The sequence below is a fragment of the Drosophila erecta genome, unplaced genomic scaffold, assembly GCF_003286155.1.
Source record: "Drosophila erecta strain 14021-0224.00,06,07 unplaced genomic scaffold, DereRS2 tig00000092-arrow-pilon, whole genome shotgun sequence".
NCBI classification, from domain to species: domain Eukaryota; kingdom Metazoa; phylum Arthropoda; class Insecta; order Diptera; family Drosophilidae; genus Drosophila; species Drosophila erecta.
In genome coordinates, this window is record NW_020825207.1 from 18,734,614 (window position 1) to 18,750,005 (window position 15,392).

Here is a 15,392-nt window from a genome sequence, read left to right on the forward strand (position 1 = left end):
CTGACTGTGTGCCAAGTAGGCAACAACAATTATTTTCCCTGCCGTGATTGGGGTTGCCCCCACCCCCAAGCAGCCCACCCCTTGCCGCTTAATTTTTCAGTGTTGTGGAAAACGCCCTCCCCTCGTTCTCGACTGCTCATGCATAAATAACATCGATGTGAGCAATGCGTCTGGTTATCTGAAAATGTTTTGGGCCCTTCGTGGCGGCAGCAGGCGGGGAAATTTTGGCCTGCGGGGGCGGTGATGTCTGAGCAGGTGCCAAAAAGGCAGGCTAAAACCCAAAGCGGAAGTGTAAGTGAAAATCCCTTCTTCCGGCGGAGGAAGAAACTTGTCTATCCGAAATTAAGGTTACTTTTCCCAACTCAACGTTGCCAGACACCGAGCAATAGTCCGCTAATTTTCAATCTGTGTACTTTATCTGCTTAAATGTAGCAGGTACAGAAAATAAAGCTTCCCCGAAACAACAATAATTGAGAACATATTTCAGGAGTTTATTTTTAATTTGATTGCTTTGACATGCAAGCTACCAGGAGCTGAAATATTTACAAGGATAATTAAATTAAACTACAGATCAGGGGAATTTCTGTTTTATCGCCGCATAGTGTGGCTTTTCATCCAGCTCAAACCCTTTGTACGTTTACGTTTTTGTGAAAAAATAGTTGGGGGAATTAGTTACAGAATGCAACATTGGTTGGCAAACAGCAAAAGAGCAGGAGTCTTTTGTAAAAAAAAAATGAAAAATAAGTTCATTTGTTTCAAAAGCCAGAGTGTTTTCGGTTACCTTCTTGAAGCCAAAAGGGAATTCGCGCTTCCCTGGCCGCTTTCCTTTCATGGCACTTTATAAATTATGATTTAGCCCCGATAGCTGGCGAAAGCGCCTGTGTTGCCAACAAGTTGCCACCAACAACAGGCAGATTACATCCTTATCGACGTTGTAGACGCCTCATTTGGTTTATAAATGGGTGCAAGAGGCACGGAAAAAGCACAGGAAACAAACAAAAAATAATGCGAGCGGTAAGAGAAAGGCAGAGTTGTCGTATCTTGCGAAAATATCAATTACAATTAAATAGATTAAACCTTATCATGCAACAACTGTCGCACAAGTGTCCCGAGCCAGGACGAGGATGTCGGCAAGGAGCGGGGTCGAAGTGGAGCGGGGGGTGGTGGCAGGAGAGGAAGGAAACAAGCGGCAGAACAGGCAAACAAACTCACTTTTGGGAGGGGCTGGAAGGTGGGTGGGTGGTTGTTCGTAGAAAGGACATGCCAGGCTGAGACAAGCACAAACCAATATAAACATACACACACACACACACACACATACACAGCGCAACAGTGAAAACGCATCGCAAGATTAATGAACGTACAAAAGTTTAGAGACAATGACGACGCCGCCGACAACAGACAAGAACAACGACAACGACAACAGCAACAACAACGACAACAACAACACCAACAAGAGGTCCAATGAAAACCGGCAGCAACACCATGACATGGCCAGGACAACAACAATGGCAGCCGGAAAAGCGTCGGGAAAAATGAGGGAGCAAAATATATGGCATACACTTAGGCGCGCCAAGTCGGTAAGTCGTGCAAATTTATTTTGGCGTAAATTTCATTTCACTAATCGAATCGATTCTTATGCGTTCCATTTCATTTTCAGCTTACTGACTTCTTGCCTATCTCGCCCGTCTGATTTCCCCATTTTCCCATTTCCCCCTTGTTGAAGAACAACTGGGGCGATACACTGTGCATTGGGCTAGGTCAGCGGATCGGAATGTGGATGTTTGGAGCCGTTTGGGCTCCAACAGACAGAGTGGAGGACACTCGAACCCCCCGGACACGAAGCCACTCTTTCAAATGCTAATGAAATCGGCGACAAGTGCATAACTTAATTGGTTTCAGCAGAATATGCAAGTGTAATACATATTCTTGGTTCATTCAAGTCTAAGACTAAATACCAAACGTTCATCTTTTGAAGTAACTGCGGATTTTCCTACATTTCCATAGCAGCGATTAAAGCCAAGAAATGTGGAAATGTATCTGGAATGCGCAGCTCCACCTGCTTTAAGACCCAACTTTTTGAGTGCCGTACACATCGTGAAGTTTATGGCTTTTTCAAGCGACCCACTTAGTAGCCCGAGTGAAACTCATCATCAGCATTGTTTCAGCTTGTAGTTTTTCCATCCCCAGCTGCCCCTCACCACACAATTAAAATGTCAGCCAAAGTGTCCCCAGGAATTTGTTTGAAATAGCATAAATATCCCCAGCTACACACTTTTCCGAGGCCCCCAACTTCCCTTCGCCGCTTTCGTTTTTGCCGTGAAGCATCCGCTTGAGTTTCCGCTACAAAACGCACATACCATCGGCCATGTTTTTCATTTTCCAGACAGCTCCATCAGCATCGCTTTTCCTTTCTTTTCCGATTCAAAGTGACTATTTTTTGCTGGCCTTTTCTTGTTCAGTCGTTTTGGCTTATTAAACATTTATTGTGTTTGCTGAGCTTCCGCTACAATTTGTTTTCGGGCTTCCTGTAAAGATTTTAGCCCCGTTTTCCTTGGCTATTGTCCCTACGATTTCACCGCGTAGCTCCTTATTGTAAATCCGTCAACAACTTGGCACTCGCTTTTGGCCCCAGTACCTGAAAGTCTTATGTGTCCCAAGTGAGCAGACATCGAGGTTTAACACCGTTGAATGGGATTTTACCATCGTATACATTTGCAAAAAGGTTTCGACCTGCGGAACATCGCAACAGATCCTCCTGGCGTTTAAAGCTTTAAGCATGCAACAAATCGAAAAGAATTTCTTAAAGAACTAAAAACCCAACCCAGATTATGTAGTACACCAAAGGTACAAGTGCCCAAAACTAATTGCCAGAAGGGATACAGCTTAAATTATTCGGCTGATCAATTCACAATTAAGAGCGTTTTAGAAAGCAATGCAAAAACTCTTGACATCATCGCCGATTTGGAAATAAATGTTTGGCCGAAATACCCATTGGCATACATGTGAAATAAGCCAAATGAGCGCACTGCATGGCAAATGTAACAAACCAAAAAGAAAACTCTGATAAGGCGCTCCTAATAGACAACTCAATGCAGACACAGAAAAATAATAGCGCAATTTGTGTGAGCAACAAGAAAATATATGGCCATGCATTTTTTATGAATTTTTTCCTGGAAAGCGACGAAAAAATAAACTGAAAAGCGAGAGCGTCAAAACAGCAAAGCGGCAATGGGGAAAAGCGGTAGCAAAGCGAAAACAATTTAAGTGTCCTTCGGTTGCCACGCTAAACGCCTTCAATTTAACGCCAGACACACGCCACAGGGGCTGACAGCAGGGGGGGCAGGGGTGCTGTGTTCTGAGGGGGTCCTGAGAGTCCTGTAAGAGTGCGAGTGCGAGTGCGTGTGTGTGTGTGAGGTGATGCCGCAATGCGTGTTGACCGCCAACGCCGCTTTTGCCGCCACTTTAAAAATCTGAACGCATGTGAATGGCATCCGAAAGTATGCTACAGCGAAAATCACTTAAGCGTTGAAAATTTGTACTGCAAAAAAGGAGCACGGCGCACTGAAAGTTTCCCAAATGTTGATGAGGTGTGGGTAGCAGCAACAACTGCAATGTCTAGCGAGAAGGTAACAGAACTTTCAGTCAAGAAAAACATAAAACTTTCGCCCGATGCGGAGCCAACCTTTCACTCTTTACCACCCTCCAAAAACAACCAACTCTTACTCATTTATAGTATGGAGATGTTAAGTAGCTTCTTCAAGTATGTGTGCGCGTGGGGACTCCTTATGCATATGTATGTGCACTGGCAGCAATAAAGTGAACAGGGTATATCAAAGGTAATGGATAAGGAGTGGTAAGAACGTTTTGAATGTGCGAGTTACTTGGCCTATCCAAATATATTCATTCTACACTAGAACAGGTGCTGTTACCCGTCGGGTGGAAGCCATTTCTCTCAGTGTAGGCGGCGGGCTGGCAGCAAGTGCACTCTGCAATTATGATAACATGTGCGCCCTCGCCGCCTTCTGTCCCCCAGAAGTTGCTTCCTTTGGGCCTCTGCCTCTGCCTCTGCCTGCTGCCGCTGCCAACAAAACAAGTTAATAGTTTTTACGCAAAATTTTCTCAACAGGCAGCTGCCTTGTTTCAGGTTTTTGCGGCATGTTGAGCTTTGTTCGGTGCAGCTTCCACTGGTGAAAGTGCATTTGCTGCTCTGGTTTGCCCTGAGCCCTTCAAAATGTGGATTTTTCCCTTTACTGCATGTCGTGCCGTATTATTGTTGAAGTATAATTACGTTATAAAATATGGGGTGGTTGTACAGATGCTGTTACTTACGGGTTCCGAGCAATATCCTCTCAATGGCTTGAATCGACTGCTGCCTATGCCTATCATTACCATATGATGATCCCGAAAAGAGCTATTTTCGCATGCCATGTTTCGTGCACTGCGCTTGAACTGAAATGTTTTGATGAAGGATTCGAAATGGTTGCAAGCTTAATGCGGGGAAATTAGCCAAAGCTTTGCCAGACTCACGAACCATTGACCCCAATCATTCCCTACACTTGTTCACTTCACCGCCTTGCGACCTCGGTAAAAATGTCGTTCGCTCTTTGGAAAATACCAAAAAGTTGTTACAAAAAAAGGAAGGCAAACGAAATGAGAGGGAAAACTTCTGTGCAAACATTTCCCATTCAACTTCGTTCCTTTGAAGCCGAACAATCCCAAGGCCTTTTGCAGCCACTTGTTGTGGGCTGACTGGGCTGAAATGGGCTGAAAGGGGGTGGAGCTGAGGATGGCTGTGGGAGTTGGGGCATGGCCAAAACACATGTAGACCTCGCCCGCTGCTTTCAAGTAACAAGTATGGCAGGCGAAATAAACTGTCAGATAGGAAAATTCGAACAAAAAATGATGTGAAAACAAATTACAATTTAACCGAAAATACTGGCCACAAAAAACGTTGGGAAATTGCGACAAGGATTACCATAAATGGCCTACCTACCCGGTAGCAAAAAGTGATTGTGCAAGAGCTCAACCAGCAATAACAAGTACCGAAAACTGTTGAAAAGTTTTAAGTGCAGAATTTATAGCTACCGATTTGTTGTCTGGCCCTGGTGCTCGCTTTTTGGTCCACCCCAATCCGCTGGCACTTAGTGCTTGAGCAAAATCAATACGGCTGAAAAGCGCATAATGAGTGTGCCGTCGTGTGTGTGCCTACATTTTGAAAATATGAAAAGTCGGGGAAAGTTTATGGCAAATGAGTAATGAGTGGCTGAGCCCGGGCGACTTCTGCTCCTCGAAAATGATTGCCCACTGGCTCTAAGCCGCAATTCGGAAACGAAAGGCAAGCCACCAAACGTTAAGTTCAGGCCAAGTGGAAACCGGCATTCTGTGAATTGTTTTATATTTGTTTTTTATATTACTCAATCCCATACAAGTTAGCACGCGTTCCAATTGAGATCCAAAAGGCTGGAGTCAGGTCTTAATTGTTACAGATGTAGCTTACCAAATCACAAATTTAAGTAGTCATAGTAGCATTGCACATAAATGAAATCAAAGTGTTTATTTTACATTTTCAGAGAAACATCAGATTGAAATTGCAGTTCATCCACTTAGCTATTTGTGATACAAAATAATTTGTTTGAGGAAAGCTACTTGTGGGCACTTAAGCATGTTGCAAGCCGCATTTGTTGATTCCCTTTTTTTTCAATTAGTTGCTGTTTTACTCTAAACTTTGTCGAGCACTTGAAAACTTTTTGCTTGACATTTAAATGCGTGCACACATGCCCAGGCTCATACGTGTGTGTGGAAATACGAGTGTGTGCACTGGTCGTGTGAATTAATTAATTAAATAAGAGATGGGCGGGGCTTAATTGGCAGCCCTGGCTTCGAGTTCTGTATTTACTCCGATCAACTTAATTCAATTAGCGTTCAGTCAAGGGCCAACCTGCAAAAATCCGCGACTTTATACCAGCGCTAACTTAACTTAATTAATTTCAATTTGATTGACGATGGCTTATATGCCATTGCAAACAAAATACACAAAACATAATGGCCAGCAGGTAGGTAAATCAAGGCGTGGTAAGTAAGTAAGTGATTATTTCATAAATGGCTTTTACTATTTACATACATTCAAAGCCAAGTGTTTAGGCCATAAATAAAGTCGGGCTCAGTACCGATTTGAGTAATGAGCCCACAAGAAGTAAAAGACCTTTGGCTTACTCAAACTTTTGGTGCCACCCCGATTCTGACACAATCACAATCAAAGTCGACACAGCTTCTCGCTTTATCTGCCACTCGGGCAGAGGCACGCAGAAATATATTATGTTGTGCAGAACAAAATGGGGGGAATAAGAGTAAGAAATTAAAAAGTGACGTTGAGTTTGAGGTTGTGTTTTATGTCTGGCACTTCGAACGCCCCGCCGCGCAAATCGAGGAGTTTCGAGCATCACTCGCAAACCTGTTACAAGGATGCAGTGGCGCCGGGAGGTCGGGAGTTCAAAACGGCTGATTACATTTGAATCCCTCATAACTGTCAGAAAGTAACTTGGCTGCAGACTGGACTGCTCGTGGCCTGCCATCGGCAACGTGGCGTATGCGCAATGTGGGGAGCGGCGCAGCAGCGGTGGCCAGGGACGAGTTGCTGTCATTATGTCATAAACACATGAGAAAGCCTGATGTTTATACTTAAAAAGCGCTCATAATAAGGCTGTCTGTCAGCTTGCTTGGCTAGAGGCCACCGGTCGTAGACTCTGCGATCCGATACGTTGCGATACGTTGCGATACGTTGCGATGCGATGCGATGCGATGCGCTGCGATGTGTTGCGATGGAAACTGCCACCTGTCCAGGAGTTGGATGCTTTTGTGCCACGACACAGGACTGTGCCCCGGATCCACGACTCATTTGATTTTCTGATCTGATTAATTTTAAATGCGCCTCCGCTGCATGCGCATTTCGGCTGTGCTTATCTGAAAGTGAAACATTTGGCTTCTGAAGGATTAAAGTTGCATCTCTTTAAGCGTAAATTATATTTCATGCTTTTTTCTTCCCACTTTTAAATTAAATAGGGCCTTGAAGGTATGGCAGAATTTTATCGCATATTTCACAAAGAACAATATGTATACACGTATTCTCCTTAATAATACCCCAGATATTCCCCTCTCTCTATCGTCCGAGCCGCCAGATTGGACCCACTTTATATGTACAATGTCCTGTATTTTACGGCGGGATTCCATTCCACGGGCGGCTAGTTGCCCGAGTGCCCAGACTGCTGCGGTTGCCAATATTTCGCAAAACGTTGTAATTAAAATTGTTATCTTTTGAAATTGAAGCGCACACATAGACGGTAAGTGTCGGTGTAACGGAAATCCATGCCGGACGTCAGCGATTTGCGCTGTGCCCCACTCCTGGCGCACAATTTTTCACCTGTCTCGATGACTAGGAGCCGACTGCCGGCTGCCGGCTGCCGGGGTCATAACTCCCAAATACCCTGGAAAGCCCACCGTCGTACTGAGAGCACCGCATCCCCGCCCACCGCCCCCTCTGCCACTTGGATTAACCGGTGTTGCAAGGTCTATACCTAAAATAGCATGGGTCAATTGAGGGGCACAATGTGAGATATTTTTGGCATTTTTCAAAGTTGGGTGTTTTCCAGGATATACGATATACGAGATTGGTATTTGTTCGGCAGGTGCAGCTTATGAAGCCCGTGAAAAGAGGAGCTCAGCATCGAGGACTTAGAGGAAATCCGTTTGTTAACTAATCCGTTAGCTACAAATCGTGGGGAAAATAAGCAAATGATATTCCTTTTTAGCCACAACCTAACTATTCTCAAATCAGCCTCGGTTGGCATACAAAAAAACATCCAAGCTGGCTTACTTAGTTAAGGTATTGCATTTAGTTGTTTTACTTTCAGCGAAAGCAGCTTGATAACCACGGCTATGCATATCTTTAGATTCCTTAAAAATTTACAAAATATACAATTCAAGATTATGTCCATAAATTGACAGCACAATTTGTCTGGTCATTGCAAATGCAGTCCACACCGATATTAACTCATACACAGCTTTGTCGCTTGATGGCTGCCGAGTGGCAGTCTCAGCAACTTCACAACTTAGTGTCCTTTGTCCTGAATCCTTTTAAGTGCCGACAAGTGATGTTAATCTGGGCAGCCCCCAATTGCCACGACATGCCGTGAGCAGCCACTGGAGGAGCAGTGGACGAGTTGTCTATAACTTGCTCATTTATTAAGTGATAATAGACTGGATCCTGTTCACGCAAAACCAGCAAGAAGGCGCCAGACAGTCCAAAATATGCAAAGAATTGTGCACTAAATGGGAGTTGACAAACTTGGCCACTCGGGCATACACATGTACAAGCCATATACACACACACGGTGGCCACAACAATTTCATAAGAAATTCGTGCAAGTCTGTTTGTTGACGCCCCAGCATATTACTCACCAGATACTTGGGCACACAACTTCATGGCTCTGCCTGGTGAGCTTATCCTCGCTCGTTTAAGTTTGGGCTTGGCATATGCAAAACTTTGGGCAAACATGACAACACAGCCGAATAATATCGCATGCCATAAATTACACTTAAGTATTTAACAGCTTTATAGAAAACAACCACTGGCCACGCCCCCCAAGCCAAGATCGAGCCCAGCAATAAAATACGAGAAAGGCGGATAGACAAAGTGGGCGGCAGCAACTCGAATTGCTTTTCTGGCCAAGAGAACGCGCCAAGAGAACGTTGCCATTTGCATGGCCCTGTGTCGCAGTCGTATCCCCCATGTTATCTGCTATCTGAATACATTTTTCATCAAAATTCCAGTCTGGCCTGGGTGCGGCTAGTCTGGCCAAAACCGCGATGACAGCGAATCAGTTGGGAAGCAACAGGTCGGGGTTCTTGAATTACTTTCAGTCTGGCCAAAACGGATTTATACATTTTGTTGCGGCTGATTTTATACAACAGTTAGCAGGAAAGTGGTCTCATTTTTACTCTTGGCTTACTTGATTTGGCTAATAAAACCGCAATGTTATTAGACCTGTGTAGCGGCACCAAAAATGGAGGTATTTAAATATTGATTAATCCTACAGTTGATTAATTCCTGACATTCAAGTTATCACTACAGATACCTTGAAAAGGTATAGAAAAAGTAGATAAAAATAGCGCACGAAAACACATTTCTTTTTCAGTTACTGGTTTTAGCTAGCCTTGAACTAAATCCATTAATCCGTTATCCATTTTAGGATCTAGAATTTCGGAATCCTGTGAAAGACGCTGAAAGCCATGCATCTACTGAATGAAAATGAATACCTTGAATATCTTGAAATACTCTTGCGTTTATTATTTACATTTACAAAGAGTTGGCGGTGTCAACGATCCAGCTCCTGAGGCTGGCGACATCGGCGTAGACGCCGGGGTAGCCGGTCCAGGCACATCCGCTTCCCCAGGACACCACGCCCACGAGCTTGCTGTCCGCAACCAAAGGACCGCCGGAGTCACCCTGGCAGGCGTCCTTCTTCTCGCCGGTGGCACAGACCATGGTCTCCAGGATCGATTCGCTGTCGTAGTTGTACTTGTCCGTGGCGCAGTCCTTGTAGTGCAGCAGATCCACCTCCACCTGGAGAAGGGTGTCGGGGGAGGAGCAGAAGAGGAAGCAGGTGGTGCCCCAGCCGGAGACCACGGCCTTGGTTCCGGAAACGGCCTCGGAGTCGGCCAGTTCGATGGTCCGGATCTTGGAGGTCTGGCGAACGGGCGAGCTCAGCTTGATGATGGCCACATCGTTGACCTTCAGCTTGCTGTTGTAGCCCTCGTGGTACTTGAAAGCGCGGACGGTGATCACCTCACCACCTGAGCTCCTGGACGTGGAACCAACTCGCACCTGCAGCTCGTTGGCGGCGTAGGACTGCATGCAATGGGCGGCGGTCAGGACGGTATCCGAATCAATCAGACTGCCGCCACAGAAGTGGGAGCCCTTGATCGTCTGGATGGACACCTGGTAGGGGAAGTTCTCGATGTCAGCGCTCTCGCCGTTCACAATCCGTCCGAAGGGGAAGTTCAGTCCGGGGTTTCCTTGGCAGGAGGCAACCAGGGCGACCAGCGCCACCACACTCAATAGCAAACGATTCATTCTCACTGTGATCACTAATCCGAATCCGTTCGAGGCCTCTACTTTTATAGCCAAGTGATCTCGGCCCTGGCCTTATCGATTGACCATGCGACTGGTTGGCTTTGCAGCTGTAAATCAGAGTCTCTCTATCAGGAGTCTAGCTCCATGACGCTTTTCGATTAAGGTTTATTGTACTCGGCAGATAGTTAATCTATCAAACAAAGAGCTAAGCAAGGTTCCTCTGATCGGAATCCCTTGGGAATAATCTAATAATAAAAATATAGCACTTACAATAAGCAAAGCATACATTGCTTACAGGACATGGTTGATGGAAAGAATCGGCTGCCAGTCACAGGATTTATCTGCTGATTGTAAATCAACCTGGACATTTTTACAATTCTGTTGATTACGGGTTATTGTTGCTGGAGATATTCCCATCTATTTTAAAAAAGCCAAGTCAGTGCGTGGGAAAATCGACACAATCGACGTCCTGATAACACAATAAATCTGTTTAAGACAACTAAAACGTTGCTATATTGTTGAAAGTATCACTCCGTAGCACTGTTGCAAAATTTGAGAAACGAAAACATTCAGTATTCTTATTAAATAGTTATCACAACAGGCTGGAAGACAAATGTCCGAAGTTCCTGCCATGGCAAGGCCATAAACCAATTATGACAAATAAAGGGAGTCCCTCAACCGCAGCTCCACATCCTCATGTGATGCGGCTATCTGGAACTCGAAGCTGAAGCCCCAGAATGCAGTTCTGAAAAATGCCGGAGACAGCTGCAATCTGCTCAGCCAACACAGCAGTCACAAGGAACCGCGAACAGAATAAAGCTTTATCTTATCATGCAGACGCTAAAGCCAGTCCGTAACTAACTTTCGAAGGACATCGTGGGTGGGTGGGGTGGCCTGAGTGGTTTCGGTGGGTGGGGCAAGGACCCTCGGGGGCCACGAACAAGACAAACGATGGCGAACTGAGTTGAGTTGAGTTGAGTGGAGTGGAGTGGAGTGGAGTTGACCAGCCACGAGCAAGTGCAGCAAGAAGTTAACATGACCATGAATTCGAGCTGCCAAAGTTCATTTTTAATTTAGCGCGCACACACATCCTCCGAAAAGGAAACGCACTCCGAGGAGAACAATCTATTAAATCCGCAAAGGACGAGCGGGCAGCGGCACTGCCAAGGATTCGAAGCGGTCTCATGTTCTTCTTGTTCTGCTTCCGAAAAGTTGTTGATATCTATTACCGAAGATTCGAAGCAGTTCGCCGGCATCTCAACTCAACTTAACTCGGATTCGGGGGAGGATGTGCATGTGGGACTTAAAGACAGTTGCCGCTTGAATGGCACCGACTGCCAACTGGGCAACTGATGCTGGGACGGAGCAAGGACTACGATGGAGGACTGGATGGAGGGACACACCCCGGCACATCCACATGTCTGACATGACAGTTGGTTATGCCGGGGCCACAAGGCACGTAGCGCAGTGCAGTTAAGATTTGGATTTCCTTCGCTGGGCGTATCAAAGGAAACAAGGCAAAAAATCTAGAAAATACTACAAAACACTTATCTGGGTGACAAATAGAAAGGGAGCAGGGGGCTGCGACAACATTGAAAGAAAAATGTCTCTGAGTAGATTAAAAAAAATATGAGAAAGGGGATCCAGCGAAGCGAACGCCTGCAGAATGGAGCTATACAAAGCTGGGAATGGCTCTCCCTCTCGTTATAACGATGGCACGGCGGGACACAAGTCCACAGTGTGGCAGGATATAGCAGATATAGTAGAACCACAATTGTAAATATATTATATTATTATATTAAGAAGTAGGTACGCGGATCCTGCGTTTAGTAATATAAACAATAAGGTACACTCGAGTTTCGAGAGTTTTTAAGCCAGCCTTTGTGTAAGACAAACTATTAACAAAGCCGGATTTTCCCGACAGGAACCCCTGTATCCGCGACATGGTCATGACTGCCCATGTGTGCTGGCTGTTGTCTTAGAATCTGGCGCCTAGACGACCTGCAGGCGCTGCTCCACCGTTTTTGCGCCAGTCTGCTGTTGCCATTTTGTGTTCAGTATTTATTTTTTCCATCAGCGTGCTGTTGTTGTTAATATTTGCAAGGCGACTTTATCTTAACAAGATCGAGGAGAGGACCGAGCACCGAGGACCAAGGACCCAGGACCCAGGACCAAGGATGTGAGTGCGTGGTGTGCGTTGCGTCTGCCATTCCCTGTGTCATTTAAAATCATTTTGCAAGTTTTGAGCTAACTTTGAGTTTGTGTTTCTGTCCTGTTCCACTTGGCCCAGACTTTCCCCACACGGACTTTCCTTTGATTCGTTGGAAGGGAAGGGGCTACAAAGCCAGGGGCTCAGAAAGTGTTTAGTCCATCAAGTGAGCAGACAAATAGCTGCGTTTGATCCGATTCGATTGCTGCTAATTCGTTTATGTCTCCGGCCTGCCGAAGTGTGTGCTACCCATCACAAAAAAGGATCTTACTCCAGATCTTATTCAGCTAGGGTTAACTGGCTGCTCTGCTCATTACTCACCTCGTTTTATGCTCTTCCAGAGCATTTTTCATTTGGCAAATTTCGGTTAAATTAACTTTGCCCTGTCGAGTTTTGACCAACATAATATTCCGACCCACTCATAAACCACTTTCAGCTTTCGCAGACAGTACAGACAGCACACTCCACTAAATCATAAAAGGAGATGAAAATATGATGTGTCCCGGTCCATAAACCATTTGAGAAGAATCAACAAAAAGCACGCCAACCTTCCGTTCCGAGGACATTCATATTTTCCCACCGGTTCGGGGGTCCATAAAACTGCTGGCGGGAGTGCGACCATTCCTGGTTAGGCCCCCACATGTGGGCCATAAAAGAGTAACAACAAATACCGAAATTGTTATTAAATAACAACATAACAATATCTAATTCCAGCGGGCGAGGCGGGAGTGGGCCGAGTAATATTTAATAAATTTCGTTAGATAGGTTAAAGGTATAATACGGGGAGTGGATCTGGGGAGCGGGGACCTGGGGGACCTGAGAGGTCGTAACCATTGCATATTCTTCCCATGGGGTGCCCATCGTGGCCCATTGTTGCCATGGCTGCCAGTCGGAGCCTCCGCCAGACGGCCTATTAACCACATTTTAAGCATAATTGAATTTCGTGCATAAATTTCGGTTTATGGGTCGTCGCAGGGAGACCACAACCCGCCCAGATTATTACATTATTTACTGGGTGTGTGCGCACGAAAGAGACGGCCAGATGCCGTGCAAGAGAGAGGGCAGACCAGGTGGCGCCACCAGACGACAGGGGCATCAATTTTTCATGATTCCACGTTTCTGTTGTTTCATGCTTTTTGCCGCTTTTTGAAATGGTTCACTGCCCCCTGCTGCTGGAAGCCCCAAAAAATATTTATTAAATTTCTTTTTACGATATAAACACAAACACGAGCGAGTACTGGGATCAGCCAAGCAATTGGTTGCAGTCTCGCCTCTAATATGTTTTGGGGTCAGCAAAGGGGCGGGGAATGGTATAGGGTTCCTAGATTAGTGAGTTAGAACCAAAATTGATTGCCCAATTGGTTGAAAGAATAATGGGATCCGCAAATAGGAGTCAAATGAGTGAGCATGGGTTTCTTTGATATTTCTTGTCCTCGAATCAGAATATTAGGGCACGTATTTGCCAACAACAAAATGGTAAAGGTCTTCGAGTTTTAGCTCAAAATCATGACTATCTAATCGGAGCATCAAATCAATTCCGATAAGCCCTGGGAAATGACCAGTCTAAATCCAACCATTCTTATCACAACACGCTTAATCATCAAACAGCGATACAGCTATCTTTACGATTCAACACGGGTGTGTCTCAATCGAAAAGATATTATAGTTTTAATTGCCTTGAAGTTCCAAGGAATCACACTCTTGTTCCCGCAGATTTCCAATTGAGATCAACTGGTGCAACTTCTGTGGCGGAACAAACAAATCTTTGGCCCCCAAGCTGGCGAAACCAAAGTTTCCAAACAAACAATTGCCGCTCCATTTAACCGACTTTCCCCACTGACACACATATGCTGCAGTCATATGTTAACCCTCAAAGCGCTGCCAAAAAAAGGAAGGGAAGAGAACTGTGAAATGGGGTAAAAAATACAAGTATGTTCGGCGAAAGTTCATTGCCGCTTTTTAGGCGCCAACAGCAGCTTACTGCGAAAAATACCGCAGAACAAGAAAAAATGCCAGCCCAGAACACAGGCTACACATCAACTTTTTATTAGCTCCAAAATAAACACGTGGGGTGGTGGGCTGTGGGTGGGATGTGGGTGGGCTTTTGGTTGGAGGAGCCGAGAGCAAGACGCAAACAGCAAACAAACAGCCGACAACACAAAACGCAAACAGTGGCGGCAAGAGTTGAGTAACAAATATTTACAGCGCGGTACAGGCTGGCCCAAACGCCACCCACCACCCACCAACCATTGAAGCCCGGCTATTTGCCTTTTTTGTTGGTTAAGACAGTGCCAAGGAGCCACAGTCAATGTCGAGGTCCTCGCCGCGGTCCTTCGCGACTTAATAAATCTTATTAAAGTGCGCAGTTCGCACAGCCTCTAAAATATGCTACGTTTTTATTTTCCGCGCTCGTCCTTTTGGCCAGCGCCACTCGGTGGCATTTGGGCCAACATTTAAGAGGCCTACTGAACGGAAACTGTGAAAGGGGGTCTGTCTACCTTGCGCTTGCTTTACATAAATTTATCTCCCACTCCGCCGCGCGGAATTTCGCCACCGAAGTTGGGCACCCGGCTTTAATGTACATCAATTTGGGTTGATTGTCGACCATAACAGCTGGGGGGAGGGGGGATTGCAATCGGGTGGGGGTCGGGCTGGAAAATGTTTATCCAAAAAATTTTATTACACATTATGAGGGCTAGTAGAAGCTTGTTCCTTGATTTATGGGCCACCGTAGCTACCTATGCCACTACTTAAGTAGCATGGACATGGCGAGATACTATAAGATAACAACTATAAGATACAGAACGATTACATGTTTGCATCACATGACTAACTACTGTTTACAGAAAGCATCACCTGCTGCGAACAAACATCTTCAAAATGCCGCCGAAAGGACATTGGGTGCCCCTAAGTTTGCGGTCTTAATTCAGTTTAGTGGCCTGCCCTCGATTTTGTTTCGCTGCTTTTTAGCGCTAAATTAGATGTAAGCCGATGCTCATGGCCCAAAGCGGTAGAAAGGCCAAGAACGTGGCTAAACACCCAGCTTGCGGT

The 15,392-nt window shown here is 45.5% G+C and overlaps 2 protein-coding genes across 2 annotated transcripts; one reads left to right on the top strand and one right to left on the bottom strand.

Moving 5' to 3' along the window:
* The first annotated feature begins 1,379 nt into the window (after positions 1 to 1,379).
* On the top strand, positions 1,380 to 1,693 carry LOC6549071 (putative uncharacterized protein DDB_G0284715). Its single transcript, XM_001974135.3, has 2 exons — positions 1,380 to 1,580; positions 1,661 to 1,693. The coding sequence occupies exons 1-2, from the start codon at positions 1,380 to 1,382 to the stop codon at positions 1,691 to 1,693; spliced, it is 234 nt and encodes a 77-aa protein (XP_001974171.1).
* Positions 1,694 to 9,321: 7,628 nt separating this feature from the next.
* Positions 9,322 to 10,346, bottom strand: LOC6549069 (trypsin). Its single transcript, XM_001974133.3, has one exon. The coding sequence runs from the start codon at positions 10,130 to 10,132 to the stop codon at positions 9,356 to 9,358; it is 777 nt and encodes a 258-aa protein (XP_001974169.1). The 5' UTR covers positions 10,133 to 10,346; the 3' UTR covers positions 9,322 to 9,355.
* Positions 10,347 to 15,392: the final 5,046 nt, after the last annotated feature.

Excerpts from the sequence above, each read along its gene's own strand:
- LOC6549069 (XM_001974133.3), bottom strand. The coding sequence starts at position 10,132 with ATGAATCGTTTGCTATTGAGTGTGGTGGCGCTGGTCGCCCTGGTTGCC.
- LOC6549071 (XM_001974135.3), top strand. The coding sequence starts at position 1,380 with ATGACGACGCCGCCGACAACAGACAAGAACAACGACAACGACAACAGC. Across the intron at positions 1,581-1,660 it reads CACTTAGGCGCGCCAAGTCG|CTTACTGACTTCTTGCCTAT; the intron begins GTAAGTCGTGCA and ends TTTCATTTTCAG.